The 26533-nt window shown below is 37.6% G+C and overlaps 1 protein-coding gene across 2 annotated transcripts; it reads right to left on the bottom strand.

The window, feature by feature from the left end:
• Positions 1-996: 996 nt before the first annotated feature.
• Positions 997-19900, bottom strand: LOC110908594 (wall-associated receptor kinase-like 1). 2 transcript variants are annotated; one of them, XM_022153538.2, is made up of 3 exons: positions 19018-19900; positions 18767-18913; positions 997-2353 (listed from the first exon to the last, which is right to left on the bottom strand). In XM_022153538.2, exons 1-3 carry the CDS (start codon positions 19850-19852, stop codon positions 1188-1190), a joined length of 2148 nt encoding a protein of 715 aa, XP_022009230.1. In that variant the 5' UTR covers positions 19853-19900; the 3' UTR covers positions 997-1187. The 2 variants fall into 2 exon arrangements, with proteins under 2 accessions (XP_022009230.1, XP_035838455.1); XM_035982562.1 differs by having other exon boundaries at positions 18767-18837; positions 19018-19099.
• Between the last annotated feature and the right edge of the window lie 6633 nt (positions 19901-26533).

The raw sequence follows: 26533 nt of genomic DNA, 5'->3' as shown, positions 1-26533 counted from the left end.
AGGAAAATTTTGTAAGTACGATGGGAGGAGGTTTGACTTCCACTGAAGAAGGTGTGGTCATATTCGTCACTAATCAGTCTGCTCTAGTGGTATCGAATTGCTGAAGAAGGTGTGGTCATATTGTTTTGCAATACTTCGCTTCATTTATAGGCCAAAGTAATTTCTAACACCCCGGAAGTCTACGCTCGGCTTCCTAAGCCTGACGGGGTCCGAGAGGGTTCCACGCGGTACGCTGCTTGGAAATACATAGCTCCCTCACAGGGTTCTGCTACTAGTATGTTATAAACGGAGTTGATGACTCACGCGCTGAAACTTTTTTGGTAATATGATAGTTTTTTTCAGGTAATGTCGAGATTATAGAGTCCGCAACTGTGCCACTGCTCGCAATTGCTTGGGATCACCAAGTACAGGTTGCGAAATTGGTGAAGTCAGAATTGAAAGTTTATGCAAAATGGACCCTTGACAGTTCAGCAATAGGAATTGCATGGATGGATGATCAGGTGATTGTGTTTGCTAGTTTGTTTTTTCACTCATTGAATAGTTAAAGTGCCATTTTCGTCCCTGAGGTTTGGCCAGTTTTGCGACTTTAGTCCAAAGGTTTATTATCCGGCTCGTTAACTCTGTCCATTTTTCTCCGTTAAGTCATGGGTATTTCCATCTTTTTTAATGGAGAAAAATGGACGGAGTTAACGAGCCGGATGAAAAATTTTCAAACTTTGGGATCCAGATGCGGAAAAAAAAACCTCTGGACGAAAGTCGCAATACTGGCCAAACCTCGGGGACGAAAATGGCATTTTATTCGAATAGTTATTATGTGGCTCTTCTTACCCATTTAGAGATGAACTTTGTTCTAATTAAGACACTCTTATTAACTTTTGAAAGATATAGAGAACGACTACTTCATTGCTTAGCTGCTCGTAAACGCAGATTTCCAAACAAAATATAAAAATGAGTATTTGTTCATAGAAAAGTGAAAGTAGTGCGCCTTCCCGAACATCACATAAACATAATTCTATATTTCTGTTACATCAACTGCAACGCTATGTCAATTTAAATTTATTACAATAAATTAACAACATCGATCGAACATCACATAAACATAATTCTATATTTCTATTACATAAACTGCAATGCTATGACAACCTAAATTTATTACAATAAATTAACATCGATAAAAAAATTTTAAATCATTGACTTATGCTGTTATTGTAACTCAAGAATGTCGATGATGCTTCGCCATAAGTTAGCATCGATAATTCCTCCCCATACACCACATGACTCGGATTTGTTTGAATCATAGAAGGAATGTGTGATGTTCGCATGGTTTCTAACTCTATAAATACTTCTTTCATTGTTGGTCTATACTTTCCATTCAAATTTAAGCATCGCATTGCTAGGTTAGCTACAATCTTAAGCTCATCCACAGTACTCTCTTTAATCACCACTGCATCAAAAATAGACATAACATGCCCTTCTTCCATAGCTAACACAAAGTGTGTAACCAAACTTATATTTTCACCAAATCTAGTTAAAGAAATTGGCCTTTCTCCGGTTAACAGCTCCACCAAAACAACCCCAAAACTATAAACATCACTTTTTTCAGTGAATTGACTTGATTGAAAATACTCAGGATCAAGGTAACCAAACGTACCTTTGACAAAGGTAGTTAAATGAGTTTGCTCAATTGAGACAAACCTTGAAGTCCCAAAATCAGAAACTTTGGCTCTATATTTATCATCCAAAAGTATATTAGTAGTTTTGATGTCTCGGTGGTATATTGGAATGGAAGTTGCTGAATGTAAGTAAACAAGTGCTCCTGCAACCTCGGTAGCAATTTGTAGTCTCATGTTAAAAGAAAGTGGGAACTCCTCATTTCTATTGTGAAGCCGATCATATAAGGTACCATTTGGGATGAACTCAGAAACGAGGAGAGGGATGTCTGTCTCTAAGCAGCATCCCAATAGTTTGACCACATTTCTATGATTGACTTGGGAAAGAATGACCATCTCGTTGATAAATTGCTTTAACTGGCTTTCGTCAACTATTTTTGATCTTTTAACTGCCACAATCCTTCCATCCATCAGCATGCCTTTATAGACTGTACCTTGACCTCCCCTGCCAAGAATTCTATTTTCATTAAAGTTGTTAGTGGCCTTCTGCAACTCACGGGATGCGAAAAGTATGGTTTTATCAACTAAAGATGGATCAGTTTCTTCTAGTTGTCTTAGAAGTAAACCACCATTGCGTTTAAAAAATCTCTTTCTTTGCCTCCTTTCTTTTGTTTTATTGATCACTTTGTGCAACACGTAACCGAGTGCAACAATAAAAACTACACCCATGCTTATGCTAACACCTGTATGAAGGCCAATAAAAAACTAAAAGTAAGTAAATAGACTAAACGCCTCAAAGATCAGAGAGTATCTTGCTCAAATAATATGTACTTCCCTAGTTTTCTCTTAATCTATTATTTGAGTTTCTAAAGACTGTTTTTCTTAAAACTAAACATAATGAAAGTATTGAAGATATAACCCACAGGTTCATCTCATTAGCACGTGCAATATTTATTTTGTACTTATGACTTAGCCCATCCATAATAGAGTCGCCTTTTAGTAATGTTTTAGATGCCACATGGCATCTACTTATGATTTTCTCTCTCTTGCCCACTCACAAACAAAAAAACTCATCAAAAGTTTATCATCTTTCTCCTCTCCCCTACATTACACTCATAACTCTTTTCCATCTAGTTTTACTCACATAGATCACCACACCATCTCTCCTCTACATTACTTTCTCTCTCTCTTTAAAAACACCAACAAATGAGCATATTTATCTTCATCCATTATTAGATTAGCTTTTAAACACAATTAAATTTTTTATCTTCATCTTCATCCATTATTTTAGGGGATTTTTGTATAATACAGAGAATCAATGTGAGGGAAGTTATCCAAGAAACAAGGACTGGTGGTTGTTTCCTTTTTTTAAAAAATGCTCAACTACCAAAATGCCCACATTAATTAAATCAATCATTAATTAAAACACAAATGTTACAAAAATATCACTTATCTGATATCAACTATTAAAACCACTCATTCAATTCCCAAAACACTTTTTACACTATGTAGAAAAAATACACTTTGCAGAGAACCTCACCCTAAACACACACACACACACACACACACACATATATATATATAGTTTGGATCGTGTGTGAAGCAATAGACTAATTGAGAAACTTAAGAAGTATTCTAGACCATACATTTTCTCTAAGCTTTTCGTAATATACACATATGTATAGTTGAAAATTGACTATATACATATGTGTATAAGTCAAGATTTGACAAAATACATATATGTATATAGTCAGTTTTAAACTATATATATGTGTAAATTACCAAAGGAAAATGTGTGGTCTAGAACCTTACAACTCCTAGTAGGGGTAAATTGGGAAGATCCAAACAAAAATGCACATCCTAATCATATGTCATTTCCCCGTCAAATTTAAACGTCCATACCTTTTTTAAACATGATTATCTTTTTAAAAAAGTTACACCATAAAATCCAGCATTTTTTTTATCTTTTCAACAAGTATACTGTTGATATACTTTTCGAAAAAAAAAATAACTGGGTTTTTTATGATGTTTTCAACTTTGTGTTTTTATGGCATTTTCAACAGATTTTTTATGGTGTTTTTTTTTCTAACTGGGTGTTTTATGGCGTTTCCAACCGGTATTTCATGGCGTTTTTTTCTAAACCAAGTGTTTTATGGCGTTTTTTTTATTTGAACACCCAGTTCATGTATTTTTTTTAATTTCAAGATTATAGAAATAGTATACTCGTTGGAAAGATAATAAAACAGTCGATTTGATGGTGTAATTTAAAAAAATAATCACGTATAAAAAAGTTATAAGAGTTTAAAAAAATGGAGGAATATGCATGTGACTTGCATGTGCATGGTGTTTGGCATGTGAATGGGATTTTTGATAATATAACCCATAGTCTAATCTGCCTGAAGAACTGAGTGCGGTGCACAACGTCTTTCACGTGTCTAATCTGAAGAAGTGTCTGTCAGATGAAACACTCGTAATTCCTTTCAAGGAACTCTCTATCGACGAACAGCTACACTTTACTGAGAAACCGATTGAGATCACGGATCGAGAGATCAAAACCCTCAAACGTAGCCAGATACCTCTTGTACGAGTCCGTTAGAACTCGCGACGTGGCCCAGAGTTTACCTGGGAGCGGGAAGACCAGATGAAGCACAAGTATCCCCAGCTGTTCCCAAACGAAAACCCCAACACTGAAGCTACAACCGAATTTCGGGACGAAATTCCAAACTAACGGGGGGATGATGTGGCACCCCGTTGAAACGTTCTCACTCATACTAGCTTGACAGTGACTGCCTTAACTTTCGGGACGAAAGTTCTTAAAACATGGGGATAATGTGACACTCTGGGATTTCCCCGAGCACTATCTTGTAAGATCGTTGCGTCTTTATACATTATTAAATGAAAGTTGTATTTTAATTCCTTGTTCTATGTGAGTGTGTACATGTAGTGTATATATATATATATATATATATATATATATAGAGGTGTGTATTACTAAGAACCGAAACCCCAAGGACTCGACTCGAGACCACTCCCGGTCTCGAGTGAACAGTAACAGGCGGGCCGGTTGGGCCATGCAACCGAGAAGCCCATTTCGGGAGCCCTCAACCCACTCAAGGTGCACCACCCTCTTATAATAACCAAAAACCCAACACACCCTCCTTTACACTCTCCCTCATTTCACTCTCACACTCTCTACCTCTCCCTCACTAAGACCCTAAAACCCTAGATCATCATCAACCTCCTCTCATCTCCTTCTCTCTCTCGGATTCAACCAAGGACTCTCGGTTCTAGCTTCGGATCCTAATTGGAAGCTTATTCATCATATTTGAGTCTAGCCGGTTAGTATCTCTTTTGGTTGAATATTTAAAAATTGTTGTTATGTATGATGGTTATATAAAGGTGCTTGTTTGATGATATGAGTAACATGTTTTTCTTGATTAACCATGTTCCTTCATAATTTATATGTGAACGGTTTGGCGAAAAGAGGATTAGAACCATTCGGATTATGTTAAGTGCATAGTGATCCTTCTATCTTAGTTATTTTGCTCATAAAGGCTTGGTTGTGAAGGATGAACATGTGTGTGTATGAATCAATGTTTGACGATTGTTACCATCCAATTTATAATGATAAAATAGGGCAAATATGGTGTTTAATGATTGTCTTATATGTCACATGATTCTACTCATAAATCTCATATTTTGTGTTGAAGTTGTGTTTTGAACCAAGGATTATATGTTAGTTGATTTGTTTGAATATGCATGATGAACTACTTGAAGATCATGAAAAATATTTGAATATGCTATGTTTGATCTGAATATTTGGAAAATTAGACAACAAAACATGTTTGTGCGTTGTGGTTGGATAGTACACCAAATCATGAAAATGCATTTCTATTGGATAGTACATTAGACAGGTTCTAGAAGGATTTCTGTGCACGTAACTGTGGTTGCGAGTCGAGACCCTTGGTTGCGACTCGAAACCATCCCATGACAACTCGAGACGGACTTCAGGGACTCGAGACCGGCAAGGTCTCGACTTGAGACTTCATGGTCTTGACTCGAGACTGGACTCGAGACCTCTGAGGTTGCGACTCCTAACCGGCACCACTCGAGACCAAAACATGATAACACGAGATCTCCTGGTTGCGACTCGAGACCGTGTGTTCTCGAGTTGAGACCGTCTTGTCTCGACTGGGCTGCCCACTATGGTTATTGGGCCACATCATGTTTAATTGGGCTACCTGTTTAACTGGATGACTGTGTAAATATTAGGGCCGGCCCAATGACCCAATGTATGTTTGTATGCATGCTATGTGTTAGCTATGTGTAGGCTATATGTGATTACTTGTACCCCAACTTGACCTATATTTGGTAACCATGCTAGGACGTGGTGACCAACGTGATTGACCGGGTAATTAATCTACCGAGCAACCCAAGGTGAGTTCACAACTTAAAGCATGCGTTCCCGGTGGTTTGGGAAACGGAACTAAAAACAACACTATCCCCTTATGAGGGATACAACTTACTTTTCTTCCCTTGTTATTGGGAACCTTTAGTTAAATTACTGTTTATACGGATTGCAACAAACGGCACTAAACGAAACTCTATCACTCAAGTCCCTACTACATAATACCGATTAGTCGTCGGGGCCAGGCGAACGGGTTATTAGTTGATAGCGCTATTTAGGTTTTACCAGCCTCACACCGTGCCCGTGTATGGGATCGGTCGTGAACTAATGTACTCAGGCATCCGTCAATGATGATAGAACATTGACATCGGGGCATCCTGCGGAAACGCAACGGTTACCTAGTGTTCGGTATTGGAAAAACAGTTTAGTCGCTAACTTTTGGGGTAGCTCCCCATGGCATGTATAAACGGATAAATTAACTGGTGAAACAAGTTTTTGGTAATTAAAACTGGACAACTAGTGAACTCGCTCAACATTATTGTTGACACCTTACTGCATGCTTTGCAGGTAACCAGTGACTGAGGAGCTTGCTGCTTGGGGATGTGTAGTGTTCGTCTACCCCTGTGTTGGGTGTTAAATAAACATGTTGTCTAAAACTGTTTTACTTATGCTTCCGCTACTTACTACTATTTGAACTTAAAACTTTAAGCTCTGAACGTGATATTTGCTAATCGTATGGTTAGTAAGCATTACTTTGGTTACTAATTCAATTATTCAGTATAATTGGTGGCTGGATCCTGGTCAGTCACGCCCTCAAGCGGAGGATACTCCGCAGGTGGAAATTGGGGGTGTGACAGATTGGTATCAGAGCCATTGGTTATAGTGAACTTGGTTTTAAAAAAAGGGGAAAATCTTTTTGAGAAAAACCAGACTATAACCCGTGACTCGTAACGACACTACACTCTAAGTGCAAGACTCGACTTATCTGACCTCATAGCTCGGACCCATGTTTACTTGCTTGTTTGTCTTATGCTTTCTGCTCTGCTATACGTACTAGTTTGCCTAACTAGATAGATACGCCTCCCCTCTTCTATCTCATTCTCGCTATATTACGACATCACACTCATACTATGTTTTCTGGCTATGAAGACAATGAGTGGACGCGGACGAGGAAACGTCAACATGACTCAGGCTCAGTTCACTAACCTGATCAACACGGTGGCTGCAGCTTTCGCATCTCACCCTGGAGGTAAAACTCGTTATTTTAGGATGTTTAGATCCTACCGCCGCATCGTCTTTTCACCTCTAAGCCTATTCGCATCACTTCTCACAACAGGTCAGCATGCGCCTGTGCAACCGCGTGTTTGTACTTTCAAGACCTTCATGGATTGCAAGCCTCTTCCTTTCAATGGCACTGAGGGTGCCATAGGGCTTCTGCACTGGATCGAGAAGGTGGAAGCTGTCTTTGCTGTCTGCGAATGTCCCCCTGCTAATTGGGTGAAGTTTGCTACTGGTACCCTTGAGGGAAGCGCGCTTTCGTGGTGGAAGGCGCAAATTCAAATGCTTGGTTTGGAGACTGCTAATGCTATTGCCTGGGAGGATTTCAAGGATATGATCAAGGAAGAGTATTGTCACCGGGATGACATCCACAAACTCGAGGACGAGTACTATGGTCTCAAGATGGTTGGGTCAGAGATTGAGACCTACACCAAGCTGTCCAACGACTATGCTGCACTTTGCCCAAACATGTCCCGACCCATGTATCGAAGGATCGAATTGTACATCAAGGGCTTAGTCCCAGAAATCCGGAGCCATGTGACCTCGGCCAACCTCACTACCATACAGCCCGTGGTTCGTCTTGCCCACAAACTCACCAACCAGGCTGTGGAAGAGGGCAAGTTGCCCAAAAGGATCAGCGTTGCGGAAGGAACTTCTAGTGATGGCAAACGAAAATGGGATGGAAATCAGGGCAAGGATGCTCACTCTACTCAGGCCCCAGCCCAGCAAAGGAAAACTGAAAACAACAAAGGCCCTCTGCAACAGGGTGGCTACCGGGGAAGCTACCCTAAGTGCAACAAGTGTAACAGGCACCACAATGGGGCATGTAACAAAGGTCAGTGCCAGCGATGCAACAAGATGGGGTATGAAGCCAAGGATTGTAGAAGTCAGTTCCCGGCAAGGCAGAATCAGCAACAACCCCAACAGCAACAGCAGCAGGGAAACAACCGTGGATGTTTTAAATGTGGGGCAACAGGGCACATGCGGAAGGACTGCCCTGAACTGAATCAGAATCGCAACAACAACCAGGGAGCTGGGAACAATGAACAAAACAACAATGCTGGGAATGGTGCAAGGGGAAGAGCTTTTGTGATTGGAGCTGGAGAAGCAAGGAACGACCCCAACGTCGTGGCGGGTAAGTTCCTACTTGATGATCGTTATGTTTCTGTGTTATTTGATTCTGGAGCCGATGCTAGTTATGTATCCCTACGTATTAGTAAGAAGCTTAAGCACCCACCTGCATTATTAAGTTCTAAGCACATCGTCGAGATAGCCAATGGTAGAAACATCGAGGCCTCGCACGTGATCCGCGACTGCAAACTAGAGTTGTCTGGTCAGACGTTTAGTATCGACCTTTTCCCTGTCAAACTTGGAAGCTTCGACGTCGTCATCGGTATGGATTGGTTATCCAAACATCGCGCTGAGATCCTCTGTCAAGAGAAAGCAGTTCGTATTCCTCGTCGTTCTGGCAAACCCCTCATCGTTCAAGGTAACAAAGGCGGAGAAGTTACAGGCATTATCTCGCTTCTAAAAGCCCAGAAGTGTTTGCAAAAAGGGCACACCGCTATCTTAGCACTTGTCACCGACACCCACGAAAAGGAAAAGAGGATTGAAGATTTTACAGTAGTACGTGACTACCCCGAGGTGTTTCCTGAGGAACTACCTGGACTCCCTCCCCACTGTCAGGTCGAATTCCAAATTGAGCTAGCCCCCGGAGCAGCGCCTATAGCTCGTGCGCCTTATCGACTAGCCCCTGTAGAACTGAAGGAACTCTCTACGCAATTACAGGAACTATTGGATAAAGGATTTATCCGTCCTAGTTCATCACCCTGGGGAGCACCAGTACTCTTTGTTAAGAAAAAGGATGGCACATTCCGAATGTGCATCGACTATCGTGAGCTGAACAAGGTTACCATCAAGAATCGTTACCCTCTCCCGCGCATTGACGACCTATTTGATCAGTTGCAAGGATCGAGCTACTATTCTAAGATTGACCTGCGATCAGGCTATCATCAGCTGAGAGTTCGTAATGAAGACATCTCTAAGACTGCGTTCAGGACTCGTTATGGTCATTACGAGTTCCTCGTCATGCCTTTTGGAATGACTAACGCACCTGCGGTTTTCATGGATCTCATGAACCGGGTATGCAAGCCTTACCTCAACAAATTCGTGATTGTGTTTATCGACGACATCCTGATCTACTCGAAAAGTCAAGAAGAGCATGAACGACACCTACGCTTTATCCTCGAACTCTTACGCAATGAGCAATTGTACGCCAAATTCTCGAAGTGTGACTTCTGGCTTCGAGAGGTCCATTTCCTTGGGCACGTGGTCAATAAGGACGGGATTCACGTCGACCCTGCTAAGATCGACTCGATAAAGAATTGGCCTACGCCCAAGACTCCAACCGAAGTTCGCCAATTCTTGGGATTAGCAGGATACTACCGCAAATTCATCAAAGGATTCTCAAAGATTGCTCAACCCCTCACGACTCTCACTCAGAAAGGCATTGCCTACAAGTGGAAGGAAGCTCAGGAGTCGGCCTTTCAAAGGCTAAAGGATAACCTCTGTAGTGCTCCTATTCTCTCGTTGCCTGAAGGCACCGACGACTTTGTGGTTTACTGCGATGCGTCTATCCATGGGCTCGGTTGCGTGTTGATGCAACGCGAGAAAGTTATTGCCTACGCTTCTCGACAACTTAAGACGCATGAAAGGAACTACACTACGCATGACTTGGAACTGGGAGCAGTGATTTTTGCTCTTAAGATATGGAGACACTACCTGTACGGTACCAAGTGCACTATTTACACCGATCACAGGAGTCTCGAGCATATCTTTAGGCAAAATGAATTAAACATGCGACAACGTCGATGGGTCGAACTCTTGAATGATTACGAATGCGCCATCAAGTACCATCCGGGCAAGGCTAATGTCGTGGCAGACGCCCTCAACCGAAAGGACACTACACCAAAGCGCGTTCGAGCGCTACAACTTACCATCCAGTCTAACCTCCCGACTCAGATTCGAAATGCTCAAGTTGAAGCATTGAAACCGGAAAACATCAGGGCTGAGTCCCTGCGAGGATCGAGACAGCGACTAGAACAAAAAGAAGATGGCGCTTACTATGTAACAGGGCGCATTTGGGTTCCGCTCTATGGAGATTTACGTGAACTCGTGATGGACGAAGCCCATAAGTCCCGTTACTCAGTACATCCTGGCTCGGATAAGATGTACCATGACTTAAGGTCTACATATTGGTGGCCTGGTATGAAAGCTCACATAGCAACATATGTCAGCAAATGTTTGACTTGCGCAAGAGTCAAGACAGAGTACCAGAAACCGGCAGGCCTACCCCAACAACCAGAAATCCCGAAATGGAAATGGGAGCAAATTTCCATTGATTTCGTTACAGGGCTACCTAGGTCTCAACGCGGAAATGACACTATTTGGGTAATAGTAGATCGATTAACCAAGTCCGCACACTTTTTGGCTATTAAGGAGACAGACAAGTTTTCTACCTTGGCGGAGGTTTACTTAAAGGAAGTAGTTTCGAGGCACGGGGTGCCAACCACCATTATTTCCGACCGAGACGCTCGTTTTACTTCAGAGTTGTGGCAAGCTATGCACAAATCCTTTGGCTCACGTCTAGATATGAGCACTGCTTATCACCCGCAAACGGATGGACAGTCCGAACGCACCATCCAAACCCTAGAAGACATGCTTAGAGCATGTGTGCTCGATTTTGGCAAGAATTGGGAAAAGCACCTACCGCTAGTAGAGTTCTCGTATAATAACAGCTACCACACTAGCATTCAGGCAGCACCTTTCGAGGCATTGTACGGTCGTAAATGTCGGTCACCTCTTTGCTGGGCGGAAGTCGGTGATAGTCAAATCACGGGCCCAGAGATGGTGGTAGATACAACGGAAAAGATTGCCCAGATTAGACAACGCATGGCGGCAGCTCGTGACCGTCAGAAAGACTACGCTGATAAGCGTAGGAAACCACTAGAATTCCAGGCCGGTGACCAGGTTCTACTTAAAGTCTCACCCTGGAAGGGTGTACTTCGCTTTGGTAAGCGGGGCAAGCGAAATTACCGAGAAAATCGGTAAGGTGGCTTATAGATTGAATCTGCCTGAAGAACTGAGTGCGGTGCACAACGTCTTTCACGTGTCTAATCTGAAGAAGTGTCTGTCAGATGAATCACTCGTAATTCCTTTCAAGGAACTCTCTACCGACGAACAGCTACACTTTACTGAGAAACCGATTGAGATCACGGATCGAGAGATCAAAACCCTCAAACGTAGCCAGATACCTCTTGTACGAGTCCGTTGGAACTCGCGACGTGGCCCGGAGTTTACCTGGGAGCGGGAAGACCAGATGAAGCACAAGTATCCCCAGCTGTTCCCAAACGAAAACCCCAGCACTGAAGCTACAACCGAATTTCGGGACGAAATTCCAAACTAACGGGGGGATGATGTGGCACCCCGTTGAAACGTTCTCACTCATACTAGCTTGACAGTGACTGCCTTAACTTTCGGGACGAAAGTTCTTAAAACTTGGGGATAATGTGACACTCTGGGATTTCCCCGAGCACTATCTTGTAAGATCGTTGCGTCTTTATACATTATTAAATGAAAGTTGTATTTTAATTCCTTGTTCTATGTGAGTGTGTACATGTAGTATATATATATATATATATATATATATATATATATATATATATATAGGTGTGTATTACTAAGAACCGAAACCCCAAGGACTCGACTCGAGACCACTCCCGGTCTCGAGTGAACAGTAACAGGCGGGCCGGTTGGGCCATGCAACCGAGAAGCCCATTTCGGGAGCCCTCAACCCACTCAAGGTGCACCACCATCTTATAATAACCAAAAACCCAACACACCCTCCTTTACACTCTCCCTCATTTCACTCTCACACTCTCTACCTCTCCCTCATTAAGACCCTAAAACCCTAGATCATCATCAACCTCCTCTCATCTCCTTCTCTCTCTCGGATTCAACCAAGGACTCTCGGTTCTAGCTTCGGATCCTAATTGGAAGCTTATTCATCATATTTGAGTCTAGCCGGTTAGTATCTCTTTTGGTTGAATATTTAAAAATTGTTGTTATGTATGATGGTTATATAAAGGTGCTTGTTTGATGATATGAGTAACATGTTTTTCTTGATTAACCATGTTCCTTCATAATTTATATGTGAACGGTTTGGCGAAAAGAGGATTAGAACCATTCGGATTATGTTAAGTGCATAGTGATCCTTCTATCTTAGTTATTTTGCTCATAAAGGCTTGGTTGTGAAGGATGAACATGTGTGTGTATGAATCAATGTTTGACGATTGTTACCATCCAATTTATAATGATAAAATAGGGCAAATATGGTGTTTAATGATTGTCTTATATGTCACATGATTCTACTCATAAATCTCATATTTTGTGTTGAAGTTGTGTTTTGAACCAAGGATTATATGTTAGTTGATTTGTTTGAATATGCATGATGAACTACTTGAAGATCATGAAAAATATTTGAATATGCTATGTTTGATCTGAATATTTGGAAAATTAGACAACAAAACATGTTTGTGCATTGTGGTTGGATAGTACACCAAATCATGAAAATGCATTTCTATTGGATAGTACATTAGACAGGTTCTAGAAGGATTTCTGTGCACGTAACTGTGGTTGCGAGTCGAGACCCTTGGTTGCGACTCGAAACCATCCCATGACAACTCGAGACGGACTTCAGGGACTCGAGACCGGCAAGGTCTCGACTTGAGACTTCATGGTCTTGACTCGAGACTGGACTCGAGACCTCTGAGGTTGCGACTCCTAACCGGCACCACTCGAGACCAAAACATGATAACACGAGATCTCCTGGTTGCGACTCGAGACCGTGTGTTCTCGAGTTGAGACCGTCTTGTCTCGACTGGGCTGCCCACTATGGTTATTGGGCCACATCATGTTTAATTGGGCTACCTGTTTAACTGGATGACTGTGTAAATATTAGGGCCGGCCCAATGACCCAATGTATGTTTGTATGCATGCTATGTGTTAGCTATGTGTAGGCTATATGTGATTACTTGTACCCCAACTTGACCTATATTTGGTAACCATGCTAGGACGTGGTGACCAACGTGATTGACCGGGTAATTAATCTACCGAGCAACCCAAGGTGAGTTCACAACTTAAAGCATGCGTTCCCGGTGGTTTGGGAAACGGAACTAAAAACAACACTATCCCCTTATGAGGGATACAACTTACTTTTCTTCCCTTGTTATTGGGAACCTTTAGTTAAATTACTGTTTATACGGATTGCAACAAACGGCACTAAACGAAACTCTATCACTCAAGTCCCTACTACATAATACCGATTAGTCGCCGAGGCCAGGCGAACGGGTTATTAGTTGATAGCGCTATTTAGGTTTTACCAGCCTCACACCGTGCCCGTGTATGGGATCGGTCGTGAACTAATGTACTCAGGCATCCGTCAATGATGATAGAACATTGACATCGGGGCATCCTGCGGAAACGCAACGGTTACCTAGTGTTCGGTATTGGAAAAACAGTTTAGTCGCTAACTTTTGGGGTAGCTCCCCATGGCATGTATAAACGGATAAATTAACTGGTGAAACAAGTTTTTGGTAATTAAAACTGGACAACTAGTGAACTCGCTCAACATTATTGTTGACACCTTACTGCATGCTTTGCAGGTAACCAGTGACTGAGGAGCTTGCTGCTTGGGGATGTGTAGTGTTCGTCTACCCCTGTGTTGGGTGTTAAATAAACATGAACTATGAACCTTGTCTAAAACTGTTTTACTTATGCTTCCGCTACTTACTACTATTTGAACTTAAAACTTTAAGCTCTGAACGTGATATTTGCTAATCGTATGGTTAGTAAGCATTACTTTGGTTACTAATTCAATTATTCAGTATAATTGGTGGCTGGATCCTGGTCAGTCACGCCCTCAAGCGGAGGATACTCCGCAGTGGAAATTGGGGGTGTGACATTTAAGAGCTAAACTAAAACCAAAACCTAAACACTATGCCTAAGTAGTATTTCACTTGCATATGTGCAATACTATAATAGTAGCATTGGAAAAAGAACGACACGTTAAATCTTTTGTTTGAGTGAACAAATATTGGCCATTGATTTAAATCATCAAATCGTAAAATACACTAATGTCTTATCATCATCAAATCCTGGACATTGATTTACACTTGTGTACTGATAATCAAGGGCTAGGATTAGTTCACTAGTGTTCACAAGTAAGGAGGTTGTTCATTAATGAACCTAACCTTATATATATATAGGGTAGGGATAGTCTACATTAATTCAGAAGTGTGAGTAGTGTGAGAAGTGTATTATAACACTATATATAACACTATAAAACACCATATAAACAACGTATAACACTATGTAACACCATATAACACCATATAACACTATGTAGCACTATATAACACTATATAATAATATATAACACTATACATCTATCATAGACATGCTATCAGACAAAATATAGTGTTATATTTGTTATATAATGTTATATAGCGTTACATAGTGTTATATGGTGTTACATAGTGTTATACTGTGTTTATATGGTGTTATATAGTGTTATATATAGTGTTATAATACACTTCTCACACTTCTGGATTAATGTACAGGATCCTCTACCTATATATATATATATATATATATATATATATATATATATATATATATATATATATATAGAGAGAGAGAGAGAGAGAGAGAGAGGAGGAGTTGGGTAGAAATTAGGTTTTTCCTAGAAAGTCTAGGAAGCAATAAGAATGTGACACATGGCATGGAGGGATTTTAACTAAAAGGGCACTTATGTAATTTGACATTTTATTTTATTTTTTGGAATTTTATCTCTCATTAACTAACAAAGCCTATAATTATGGAAACTGTTTCTCCAAGAACTTTTGTATTTCGCAACCTTCTCCTTCTTCGTCTTCGTCATCATCAAACACTTCTCCATTTCCACCATCTCCGAGTTCATCATCACCATTCAAATAGTGTTCGTATCATCTCCGTTTTCTTGACGATGTGTTTTAACAGCAAGCAAATTAATACAGTTGTGTTTTAGCAGCAAGCAGATTCATACAGTTGTGTTTTAGCATTCAGATTCATACAGTTGTGTTTTAACAGCAAGCATATTCATACAGTTGTGTTTTCGCATTCAGATTCATACAGTTGTGTTTTAACAGCAAGCAGATTCATACAATTGTGTTTTAACAGCAAGCAGATTCATCCAGTTGTGTTTTAGCATTCAGGTTCATACAGTTGTGTTTTAACAGCAAGCAGATTCATACAGTTGTGTTTTAGCATTCAGATTCATACAGTTATGTTTTAATAGCAAGCAAATTCATACAGTTGTGTTTTAACAGCAAGCAGATTCATACAGTTGTGTTTTAGCATTCAGATTCATACAATTGTGTTTTAACAGCAAGCAGATTCATACAGTTGTGTTTTAGCCTTCAGATTCATACAGTTGTGTTTTAACAGCAAGCAGATTCATACGGTGTGTTTTACCATCTATGCTGGTAATGCTGAAGGATTTCTTGACGCTGTTTTTTAACAGCAAGCAGATTAATACGATGTGTTTTCTTGATGTGTTTCTTCATAAAGGATAGAAGGAAGTGAGAGAGAGAGAGAAAAAAATCGCATGAAATGTGGGGTGGTTATGGAATGACAATTATTTCCACATGTAAAACAAGCTAAATGACATATCTACCCCTGATTAATTAAATAATCCTATTTTTAAGAAACACATATTACCAAAATACCACCAAGATGATCTCAACCATTAAACACACCCATTGGATGGCCCAGATCGCTTCGTAGACTTTCTAGGAAAAACACACTTTTCGTAGGATCCCCACTCTCTCTCTCTCTGTCTATATATATATATATATATATATATATATATGCTAAGAGTTGGTTACGAAGTTCAAATTTCCTATAAAGTGTAAAAAGTCATAAAACACCATACTTTTAAACATAAAACACAGCACAGACCCATAAATAACATAATAAAGATTACTAAAACATCATATATGTAGGTTTTGTGTTGTGTTTTGGATGATATGGCTCTGATTATGAAATAACAAACATATGTGTATAATTCAATGTATAGTTGAAAATTATAATTTGAAAACTCACTTGAGTTGAGAAAAACAATGAAAACGCAGTATAATAATCAATTCTTTTTATTGCTTTTTTAAACATATATAATATCTGTTATTATAGTTATTAAAAATGAAAAAGAAAAAAAAATAATATTTGTAGGTACTTGTTACACATATGTTTGTATTTTTGTGTAAAGTGACATTTCTTTACACATCTATAACTAGTGGTACATTATTTATATATTGTATTTTTAATAAACATAATAACATATTTTAGTTATAGTAAAAAATAAATAAAACTTTATTTGTTAGATTAGGTTTTCATGAGTTCTCTCAATGAGTTTTCAAATTAACCCTATCCTATATGTATAACAACTACTTTAAGAATTGAAAAAAATAAATAATAAGGGACAATGGTAAAGTCTATTTTTTCTTTCTCCAATTATTTATTTAACTACATTATCACTCCTCTTGTTTTTCTCCAATTAAATAATTTATTAATTTTTACATATATATACTTTATAATTTCTCTCTTCAATTAATAATTTGTTAATTTGTACATATAAAACCAGATTATATCACATTTGTACATATATGTATATTATCAAACCATGTGCAACAGTTAGATTCTTTTAATATGCATACATTGATAATCACAACATGTTATTTTTTAATTAAAAGTTATAGCATTACTATACTCAAACTAAAGAAAAACAAATGCTAGCTTTTATGATGTAATTTATTTTAAGAGTAACTAAGTATTGCCATCACCACTTTGGTGAGGTAGTTGAGGCTTTATGACTCTTGCGAAAAGACAAGGGTTCAATTCTTGAAATGGAGTAAACTTGGTGTTATTTAAGAGAAATGATATGATTATATAATATTTGCCGTTCAAAAAAAAGTAACGTATTAAAAGGTTATGAACATATAAAAATTACACTTCAATTAATAATTTGTTAATTTGTACATATAAAACCAGATTATATCACATTTGTACATATATGTATATTATCAAACCATGTGCAACAGTTAGATTCTTTTAATATGCATACATTGATAATCACATAACATGTTATTTTTTAATTAAAAGTTATAGCATTACTATACTCAAACTAAAGAAAAACAAATGCTAGCTTTTATGATGTAATTTATTTTAAGAGTAACTAACTATTGCCATCACCACTTTGGTGAGGTAGTTGAGGCTTTATGACTCTTGCGAAAAGACAAGGGTTCAATTCTTGAAATGGAGTAAACTTGGTGTTATTTAAGAGAAATGATATGATTATATAATATTTGCCGTTCAAAAAAAAGTAACGTATTAAAAGGTTATGAACATATAAAAATTACACTATGAGAATAAGTGGTTAGTAAATCAACAATAATTACGGAATGTTCTTTTTTTAATCTTTCTTTAGTGCTCTTTTAGATTAAAAAAAAAAAACAAAAAAGTTAATAAGATGAGTGGTCCAGATTTGTTATCATAGTTCCCAATTCCAGCATTTGTTCTTGAATGACATATACATATTGCAAACTTGTACATTACTGTTAAAAGCTTTTAAGTAAAACATAAAGGCTAGAATACCTTTGGAAAAAAATTAACTAAATTAGGGATTGTTTGCCAATTTTCGAATGGTTAAGTGCTGAATCAGTAAAAGTTCTGAACCATTAAGTGCTAAATTTGTAAGAGGTTTAAACTATTACTTGTTCCACTAAAAGCTAAACAAACAGCCCCTTAGCCATCAGAACTAATATCTGAACTACAATGACAAAAAAAAAACCCACCATGTGCCATGGACAAAATTTATAACTTTTGATTAAAGTGAACATTTTGACCAAGTTATAAGGACAAAAAATGAGCTTAATTCATTGGATTAAACCAAAACAAGTTTCAATTAGACCAATTCACAAATTCGTATGAAACAATCACATTCAAAAATTAAACAAAGAGATTCAAAAAAGCCTCATGAATAAGAACACGCAAAGATTGGTGATTTTGAGTGAGAGACTCGATAAAAACCAATTGTGTGATGCAGCGATTGGCGATTTAGAGTGAGAAGGTGTAAAATTGAATACCGATATTGAATGAGAAGAAGAACAAGCAAGAACTCTGTATTATGTGATCTGATTTATAGTTGAATTCAATTTGAATCAGGAATCGCAACAAGAACTCTGTATATATGAGTGGCTGGACTTATGGACCATTTAAAGCACAAAATAAAACATGTGTCGAACTATTCATTTGTAGCCTTTAATAATAATATATATGGTGTAAATGGATTAAAAGCACAAACAAATGACATTACCTAGAATTACACCCAGGGACATTGTCCTTTTGCTTTGTTTCGTTTTTTCACCAACACAACTGAAGTCCAAGCTGAAAAGTGAACCATCAACGTCATATATGTAGTCATAGTTACAGTAACCTCCTCTATTTGTGCAGTTTCTACAATCTTCGGGAAGCAGTTTTATATAAGAGGAATTCCATAGCAAACAATTAAACAAACAAAAGAAGTACTATATATATATTAAATAAGGTATGTCAACTATTACGTACCATATTCCTCGCACCCATCTATTAAATAAGGGTTGTCTGCTACTGATCGTTGATAGCACGTCCAAGTATCCAATGCGGTACCGTTAAAATGAACCACTTTTCGCTTGATCTCGGTTCGGTTATGACAACAAGTTATATGATCGAAGTCTTTTGATGTTAGAGTCCACACAAGTGATACTGGAATGGAAGAGCTATTCCTGACAGAAACCCTTCCTTCGTCATATGAAGTTTTATCTACCAAGGCAGCAGACCCACAATCTCCATTTTCACCTTGCATTTCCAAGTCGGTGAGGTTAATGCTGTACGACTTGAAACGATCAGGAATTGTGGTTTGGCAACAACCGATTCCAAAACAGTGGTTTCCGTTGCTAAGTGTGTCGCTACGACAAGTCGTTGAACACCCGGTTAGCACACTCCCATTATCCATCACCATTATAGCATTACCACACCCCTCAAAAACAAATTTATTGTTTAATTTGGAAAACAAGAAGGGGCTTCCATCAAGATGGACGCCCATAATCTCACTGATGTTCCAAACTGGTTTTTGGCAGTAAGAGACCCTTGGTATGTTAACAATGACCGTTAGATTACTTAGGTTTACACCCAAGACTTCAAGGTTGTTGAGTTTAGATAGATATGGCGTTGCGTTGTTTTTGCAATCAATGGTGTACCATGGATTGACAGAACAACGCTCACCAATTCCAAAAGGGTATGGAATGGTCACGCTCCCGCACCTATCAGTGCACTCTGGCTTGGCATACTTTGGAATTGCAATTGATGTTGTTGTTAATGAAAGAAAAAGGAGTAAATGCAGGTACGCTTGAAACAACTTCATAATTGTAAAGAAGGATTATAGGCTTATAGCTTAAATTAAATATTGTAAGGAGGTGTGTGTATATATATTGGTGGTCATGTGTGATTGGAGGAACCTACTAAGAAAAAAACTAGAGAGCTACTAGTCTACGCCGTCATTAAAAATCAAAACTCAAAAGTTGCATTAATATCTTGGATATTTTTCTTTCTCAGGCCATCCGTAGTCATAAAGCCCTTTGTGGGGCGTTATACGACACGTGTCGTGACACGTCACACAGGGGCTTTATGGGGCGTTATATCACTAGAGCCCGTAGTCATAAAGCCCATACCCATCAATACCTAATTATTAATTTTCGTTTTTATTAATTAATTATAAAAACAATAACCTTTTTTTGATTGGTCCATGGTTTGAAAGCTCCCTCCATACGGGCGCCATGCATATAGCGCCACCCCTATTTTTTTGTCTCATAAAGCCCCTCGTAGTGGTGTTTGGGGCTTTATAAGGGCTTTATGTGAGCATATAACGCCCCACTACACATACTCTTAAGATTACGATGGTTAGAAGCTACTATTCCACCTATGAATTTCAGTTGTAACTTCTATTTAGTTTTTATTTTAAAATACTTTAAATATCATAAGTTTCCTACATCAAAATAATGACTAATACGCATCAATAGAGTGGTGGTCCATGAAGAAAAGGCAAATTCTTTAAACATATGGGTTTGGAAGAGGTAAGTCTTGGATTTAAGGTCAGACATATGACAAATATTAAAAAAAAAATTGTCGTTCAATAATAATAATTATTATAATAATATAAAAATAAAACTCTATCTTCATTGTAATTTAACAAAATAAGCATCTATTTTCCTAAAAAAAATATCAAAACCCGAAATTCTTTTAACAAGGTTTAATATTTAAATTAAACACAAAGAGTTAACTTCAGGGAATTAAGGTTCGTGCTTTTATTCTTTGAATCCAACCCGAATCACAGGTTACACTCTAGGACCTGCAATAGACCTATGAATATGATGCAACAACGTAACAGTGTGCCGAAGTCTCGGGGAACGAAGTCTGTCTACAATTCGAACTCTGTTGAAGACAACACTCTTGCGTGTTTTGAGTTACGATTCAGATCAGGAAATCATTAAAAAAACTATAGCTTTTCGCTAAATTTACACTAGTACTTTTTTTTTATTTTTAAAAGTGTATAAGTTTAATTAACTAAAGAAGATAAAGAACCTTTTTTTCTTCAATTTTTTTTTTTGGTTCAGTTACGTCATACTTGTCAAGTTACATCAAAACAGAAGGTAAACCAGCAACAAGCTGCACACCACCCCTTTCTGAATTTCAAACCCTAATCTACAAAAGACAAAACCCTGCCCCCCTGAAGCTGAGCAATTGCTGTGGATAATCCATTGGACCTTGTTTAGGATTGGATAGCTTCTTGCGTTAGAGAGCCAAAAGTATTAAAGGCAAAAGGGACAAAAAGATCCTGGTTCTCTGCACAAGTTTAAATTAATACAGATCGTATTTGTATCATTCATACTCTGATAACTGTGCTTTAATGGATTCGTTTTGAATTTGATTTTTGATTATATCATCAAGGCAGGAAAATAGTCCATCTTCATGTCTAACAAAAGCTTTCTCTATATCTTCTAAACTTTTATCAATAATTCAGAACTTTATTATTGCAAACAACACCAAAATTCATGTAATTATAAAAGCATAAATATACAATTACTATATTAGTATATTTTCTGTCTAATATGTCTTAATAATATGTTAATTGGTAACACTAAGTAGTATAATAATTTTATTTGAAATAAAATTCTTTTTCCCCTATATTTTTATATGTTTGACAATGCTATAGAGTATAGAATAATATGTATGTCATGATGGAGCAATAATACCGGTCAAAATAACATGTATTCAACTCTTCCAGAACAGAAAAACTTGAAGTATACATAACAAAGTAAACGGGAAAAAAACTAAAAATACCAGTTGTAGTAAAAAACAAAAGAGGAAGAAGAATTAGTTTGCCAATAATTTGTGGTGAAGAATAAAGGAGCCAATAATTTTGTGTACTTCATTCCTAAAATAAATGAACCGTGTACGTCGTTTGTACGTCGTTTGGGTAAAATTGGACGAAACGTAATGAAAAGAATGTTAGGAAAAGGTTAAGAAGTTCTGTTTGCTTAAAATCAACACTACAAGAAATACGGCTTTTCGCGACCATACAAAACAAGCTTTTCGCGACTAAATTTCGTCGCCAAAGGTTATTGCCACGAAATTTCGTCGCCACAAGGTCGTTGCTACTGCTTGGTCATAATAGGTCAATAGTTTCGTTGCTATAGGCGGCGTCGCTATAGGTTGAACTATAGCGACGATATTTAGTCTCTATAGGTGTTTTGTTAAAAATTCATCACATATTAAAAAAAATCTTTAATTCTATAAGATAAAACTTTTAGCGACTAAACTTAGTCGCCATAGGTTTTTAACAAATTTTAGAGCTTTCAAATGTAGAGGCTAAATTTAGTCGCTATAGGTGAACAAATATAATTTTTTTAATTTTTTAATTTTTCAGGTTTTCTAAATAATAAAAGTGTAAAATCCAAAATATTCAAAGTACGTGCAAACTAACCGTAACAAGTCAATATTCAGAATTTGCAATATATTATTCTAATACATTCATCCAACTAATTCAAAACTAAATTATAAGAATTCATCTTTATGGTTTTCTTCATCAAGTTGAAATGACGAGCTGTCAATGACGCATTATCTTGTCGATCTCCTCTATAGCTTGTGCTTTTCTTTGTCGATGTTCATCCTCTTCATCCTTCTTTACATTAGGGAATGCATCAGGTGTTACACTTTTTAGGATCCGTCTTTCTATCAGGGTTCAGCCTAACTTCATGTGCAAGCTTCATCTTTCTATCAGGGTTCAGCCTAAGTTCATGTGCAAGCTTTATCTCCTCCTGAAAAACGTTTTCCAATGCCTCTAGTTGCCCACTTGTCAATCTTTTCTTCTTATCCTGATTGTTGTTATCATAATCGAATCCGTTACCAGTAAGTATTGACAGCAAGTATTCAGTATCCATAAGAGTACATAAACGGTATTTGTAAAGCAAAATATCAAATCAAAACAGAACTGGGTAAACCTTTGCAGAGCCGACTAAGTATTGACAGTCATCAGTGTTCGATTCATAGGTAGACCTTGCCTCTTGTTCTCATAATTGTTCATCATCAATATATACTGCAAAGAAGAAGCACAAGATGAATTGGATAACATTGTTTGATACCGAGCATAATGTACATCATAAAGCAAAAGACAATTAAAACCAAAATATAAAAACCTCTTCTTAAGGACCAAGTATAGAAGGGTCTTAGGCTCGGGTGGACTGTAACTCACTAGCCTGTTGTTGCTGTGAACAAAGCATGTACAATTTGACAGCCAACAAACAACATGAATAAACATTAGATAAACAATATATATTTGATATCCGTAAGAGTATATGTAAAGAAAAAGAATAAATATACACAAACCTGAAAAAACCTTATAAGGACCGATGTTTGTTCTTCGTTTCTATGATTCGCCATAATACAGCTGTACTTTTCGCTTGTTAAATAGCCAGTCAGTTCATCTACAGTTGCATCAGATTAGACAAATAAAGATATAATGAAAGAAATCCACATTACTAATGTTTTAAGTACATATACATAAAAAAATGGAAGGATATAGGCACACATGATTAAACATTAAAGTAACATATACATAATACTGCACATATCTTCACATATCCCTCATCCACTCTAGTGTTGTTCTCTCAAATGTTTTCAAAGAATAGGATGTTGTCTGCAAGTACCTTCATTATAAAAAAAACCATACAAACATATACATACACATACAAACTAGTCTTGTTCCTTATCTTTGTTCTTGGAGCCTAACCCACTCTACGGGTATCTATCGGGAGATTGACCATCTCGAATCGGTCTCTAACATTGGTGCTTTCATTAGCTTGCTCATGCCTCCTTTGTCATGTGAAGACGTGGTCTGGGCTTTGGTTGAGCGACTCGACTTTTGGCTGGATCACCAAGCTGCGCAACAAGCTGCACAAGCCAAAGCCTTTGAAGCCCTACACACCACACAATCACCTCCCTCACTGCGACCATCACCAAATATACTGAGACACTCTCATCTTCCACCCAAAAAGCAACCCTCCATGACCAGAACACACCACAAGAACTTGAACTTTCAACCACCATCACCACACACATTGAAGTTACCGCATCGGCGTCTCTACGGACACCGCATCATCAATCAACAACATGTACTCATTAGCAAAACTAGTCTTGTTCTTTATCTTTGTTCTTGGAGCCTAACCCACTCTACGGTTATCTATCATCTATCGGGAGATTGATCATCTCGAATCGGTCTCTAACACACCAAACGCCACACATCAAACAATTAAAAAAACAACAAAATACCTATAAAAAACTGGAAAATTCCAAACATATACACTTCTACACACATACATATAAAGTTGAATCATATTAATTTCCAATGTTCTGTGGAATATGATTACGGCATGCACTCTTAATTATTTATTTTTCATTGTTTTGTACTTTGACATCAGTATTGAACTCCAGTCGGCCACCTAAATTATTAATGGCTTCTTCATCCAATATTGAAATCCAAGAACAAATTAGTTCCAGACAAAACAATAGGATTAAAAAACGAACAAACCTAAAGTAGCCGGAATGGAATTTCACTGACGGATCCGTTATTCAACAAATCTAATCTAACTAAATGAAACAACTAGCTACAAATTTCGATAGGAATATATCATGTGAGACTATTACCTGGCCTATCGAGGCTGTGTAAGCTCTCAAGAAACTGTAAATCCGATGGAATCGATCAAGCAAAAATAAAAACTATTCCGTCCAGCAAGTCGTGGGAGTGTTTGTTGGAGGTTCACGGAGTTACGAGGTTCCGGTGGTGAAGAAAGGTGCGGCGTAGATTGGTGTGAAGGTTGTTGCAGGTGATGGGTGAAGGTGGAAGACAGGAGAAACCGGCGCCAGAGAGGGAACGAGGGTTTTGGGGCAGAATGGGGATGTTATTTGGGCCTAATTTTGTTTAATCTGAAACCCTATAGAGACTACGTTTCTTCGCAATAGCTAGAAACAAAAAAAAAATCTTATTTATTGTTTTATTTTTTTACAATACAGATTAACAAAAAAGGGAAAATAAAAGAGTTTTTATCTATGGCGACGAATTTTTGTTGCTATTGAATTTTCATAAAATTTCAAAGTGCGCTTTAATTTCCCTCCAGCCCGCTAAAAACCTATACCAACCAAATTTCGTTGTCATAGGATACCAAACACAAAAATTTCAAAAACACTTGTAGAAACTACTTTTAGTCGCAATAGACGATCTATTGCGACGAATCATTTCGTCGCTAAAGGTGTGGTGGCTAAAACCCATTTTTCTTGTAGTGCAAAACGATTATTACATATATCCCCTATTTCAAACCTTAATTACACATTTACCCAATTTTAAAAAAAATCAAATTAGTTAAGCCCTTTATATTATAAACTAGCATTAAGCCCATTGTAGCGATTTTCATAAAACTGTGTTAAGTAGTAGCAATACTATACCATTGTCAGCGACCACCAACACCGGAAAAGCTTGTAAAATCAATATAAATAAAAACAGGAAAAAAAATAACGCCGAGCGAAAAACAGACGTGAATTCTATGAATCACGCACACTCGTTGCTGAGAAATTAAAGCGAAACGTAAAACATAGAAAAAAATAACTAAGTCCATTCAGGACCCGCGTGTTGGACGAACTTGTCGAACGCAGAAAAATAGATGTGACGCGACGGGCCAGTCAAACGGGAAAAAAATATACGAAAAAATGATGAACCTCACACGCATGTTGCGGTGCGTTAACTCACAAAATTTAGAACGAAACGAAAAACTTGGGAAAGATGAAAAGTATGGTGGACCGAAATTGAAAATAAAAAAAGAGTTGGGATTAAATTGCAAAAGATGAAAAACTTTGGGTTAAAAGTAAAAAAGAAAGGGATTAAATTGCAAATATGAAGTTATTTATTAATTTTAGATAAAGATAAGAATAAAAATAGGTGATATCTATATATTGGTTATTAATTAATATTAATATTAAAAGAAATTTATTAAACAAATATAAATAAAATTTATGAGGTTGAAGGAGAGAATGACATATGGCATTACTTAGAGTCTTTTATTATAAGTTAGACTAGGTTATAGACCCGCATATTACACGGGTTGTGTATGTATATATAATTTAAAAATCTCTAAATATATCATATGACTGAAATTCCAATTTTACATATAATGGTGGAAACGATCAATTAGAGTCGTATTTTATCGGAAAGATTCAACTGGATAACATGTTTCATTTTTAAACAAGCAAAAAAAAGAAAAAAAAAATGAAATGACCAAATGTGTCAAAAGTATTAGAATACTTAAATTTGTTATAATATAACAAGAATTAACACAAGATTAGTGCTAACACTTTAAGAACTTTAGAAACGTTATAAGAGAAAGAAGAAGAGAGTTGTATAACTTATAAAAGTTTATACATGAGGTGCATTTTTTCTTCTAACTTGAGCTAGTATTTATACTACAAAAAGATTAACTATTTGGTAGACAAGGTTAAC

This window comes from Helianthus annuus, chromosome 14, assembly GCF_002127325.2.
Source record: "Helianthus annuus cultivar XRQ/B chromosome 14, HanXRQr2.0-SUNRISE, whole genome shotgun sequence".
NCBI lineage: Eukaryota > Viridiplantae > Streptophyta > Magnoliopsida > Asterales > Asteraceae > Helianthus > Helianthus annuus.
This window is presented reverse-complemented; position numbering and strand designations above follow the sequence as displayed.

What these genes read in the sequence shown, in the direction of transcription:
- LOC110908594 (XM_022153538.2), bottom strand. Translation starts at nt 19,852, where the DNA reads ATGAAGTTGTTTCAAGCGTACCTGCATTTACTCCTTTTTCTTTCATTA. An exon ending in AGATGGGTGCGAGGAATATG is followed by an intron (nt 18,914 to 19,017) that starts GTACGTAATAGT and finishes TGCTTCCCGAAG; the next exon opens with ATTGTAGAAACTGCACAAAT. An exon ending in GTCCCTGGGTGTAATTCTAG is followed by an intron (nt 2,354 to 18,766) that starts GTAATGTCATTT and finishes GCCTTCATACAG; the next exon opens with GTGTTAGCATAAGCATGGGT.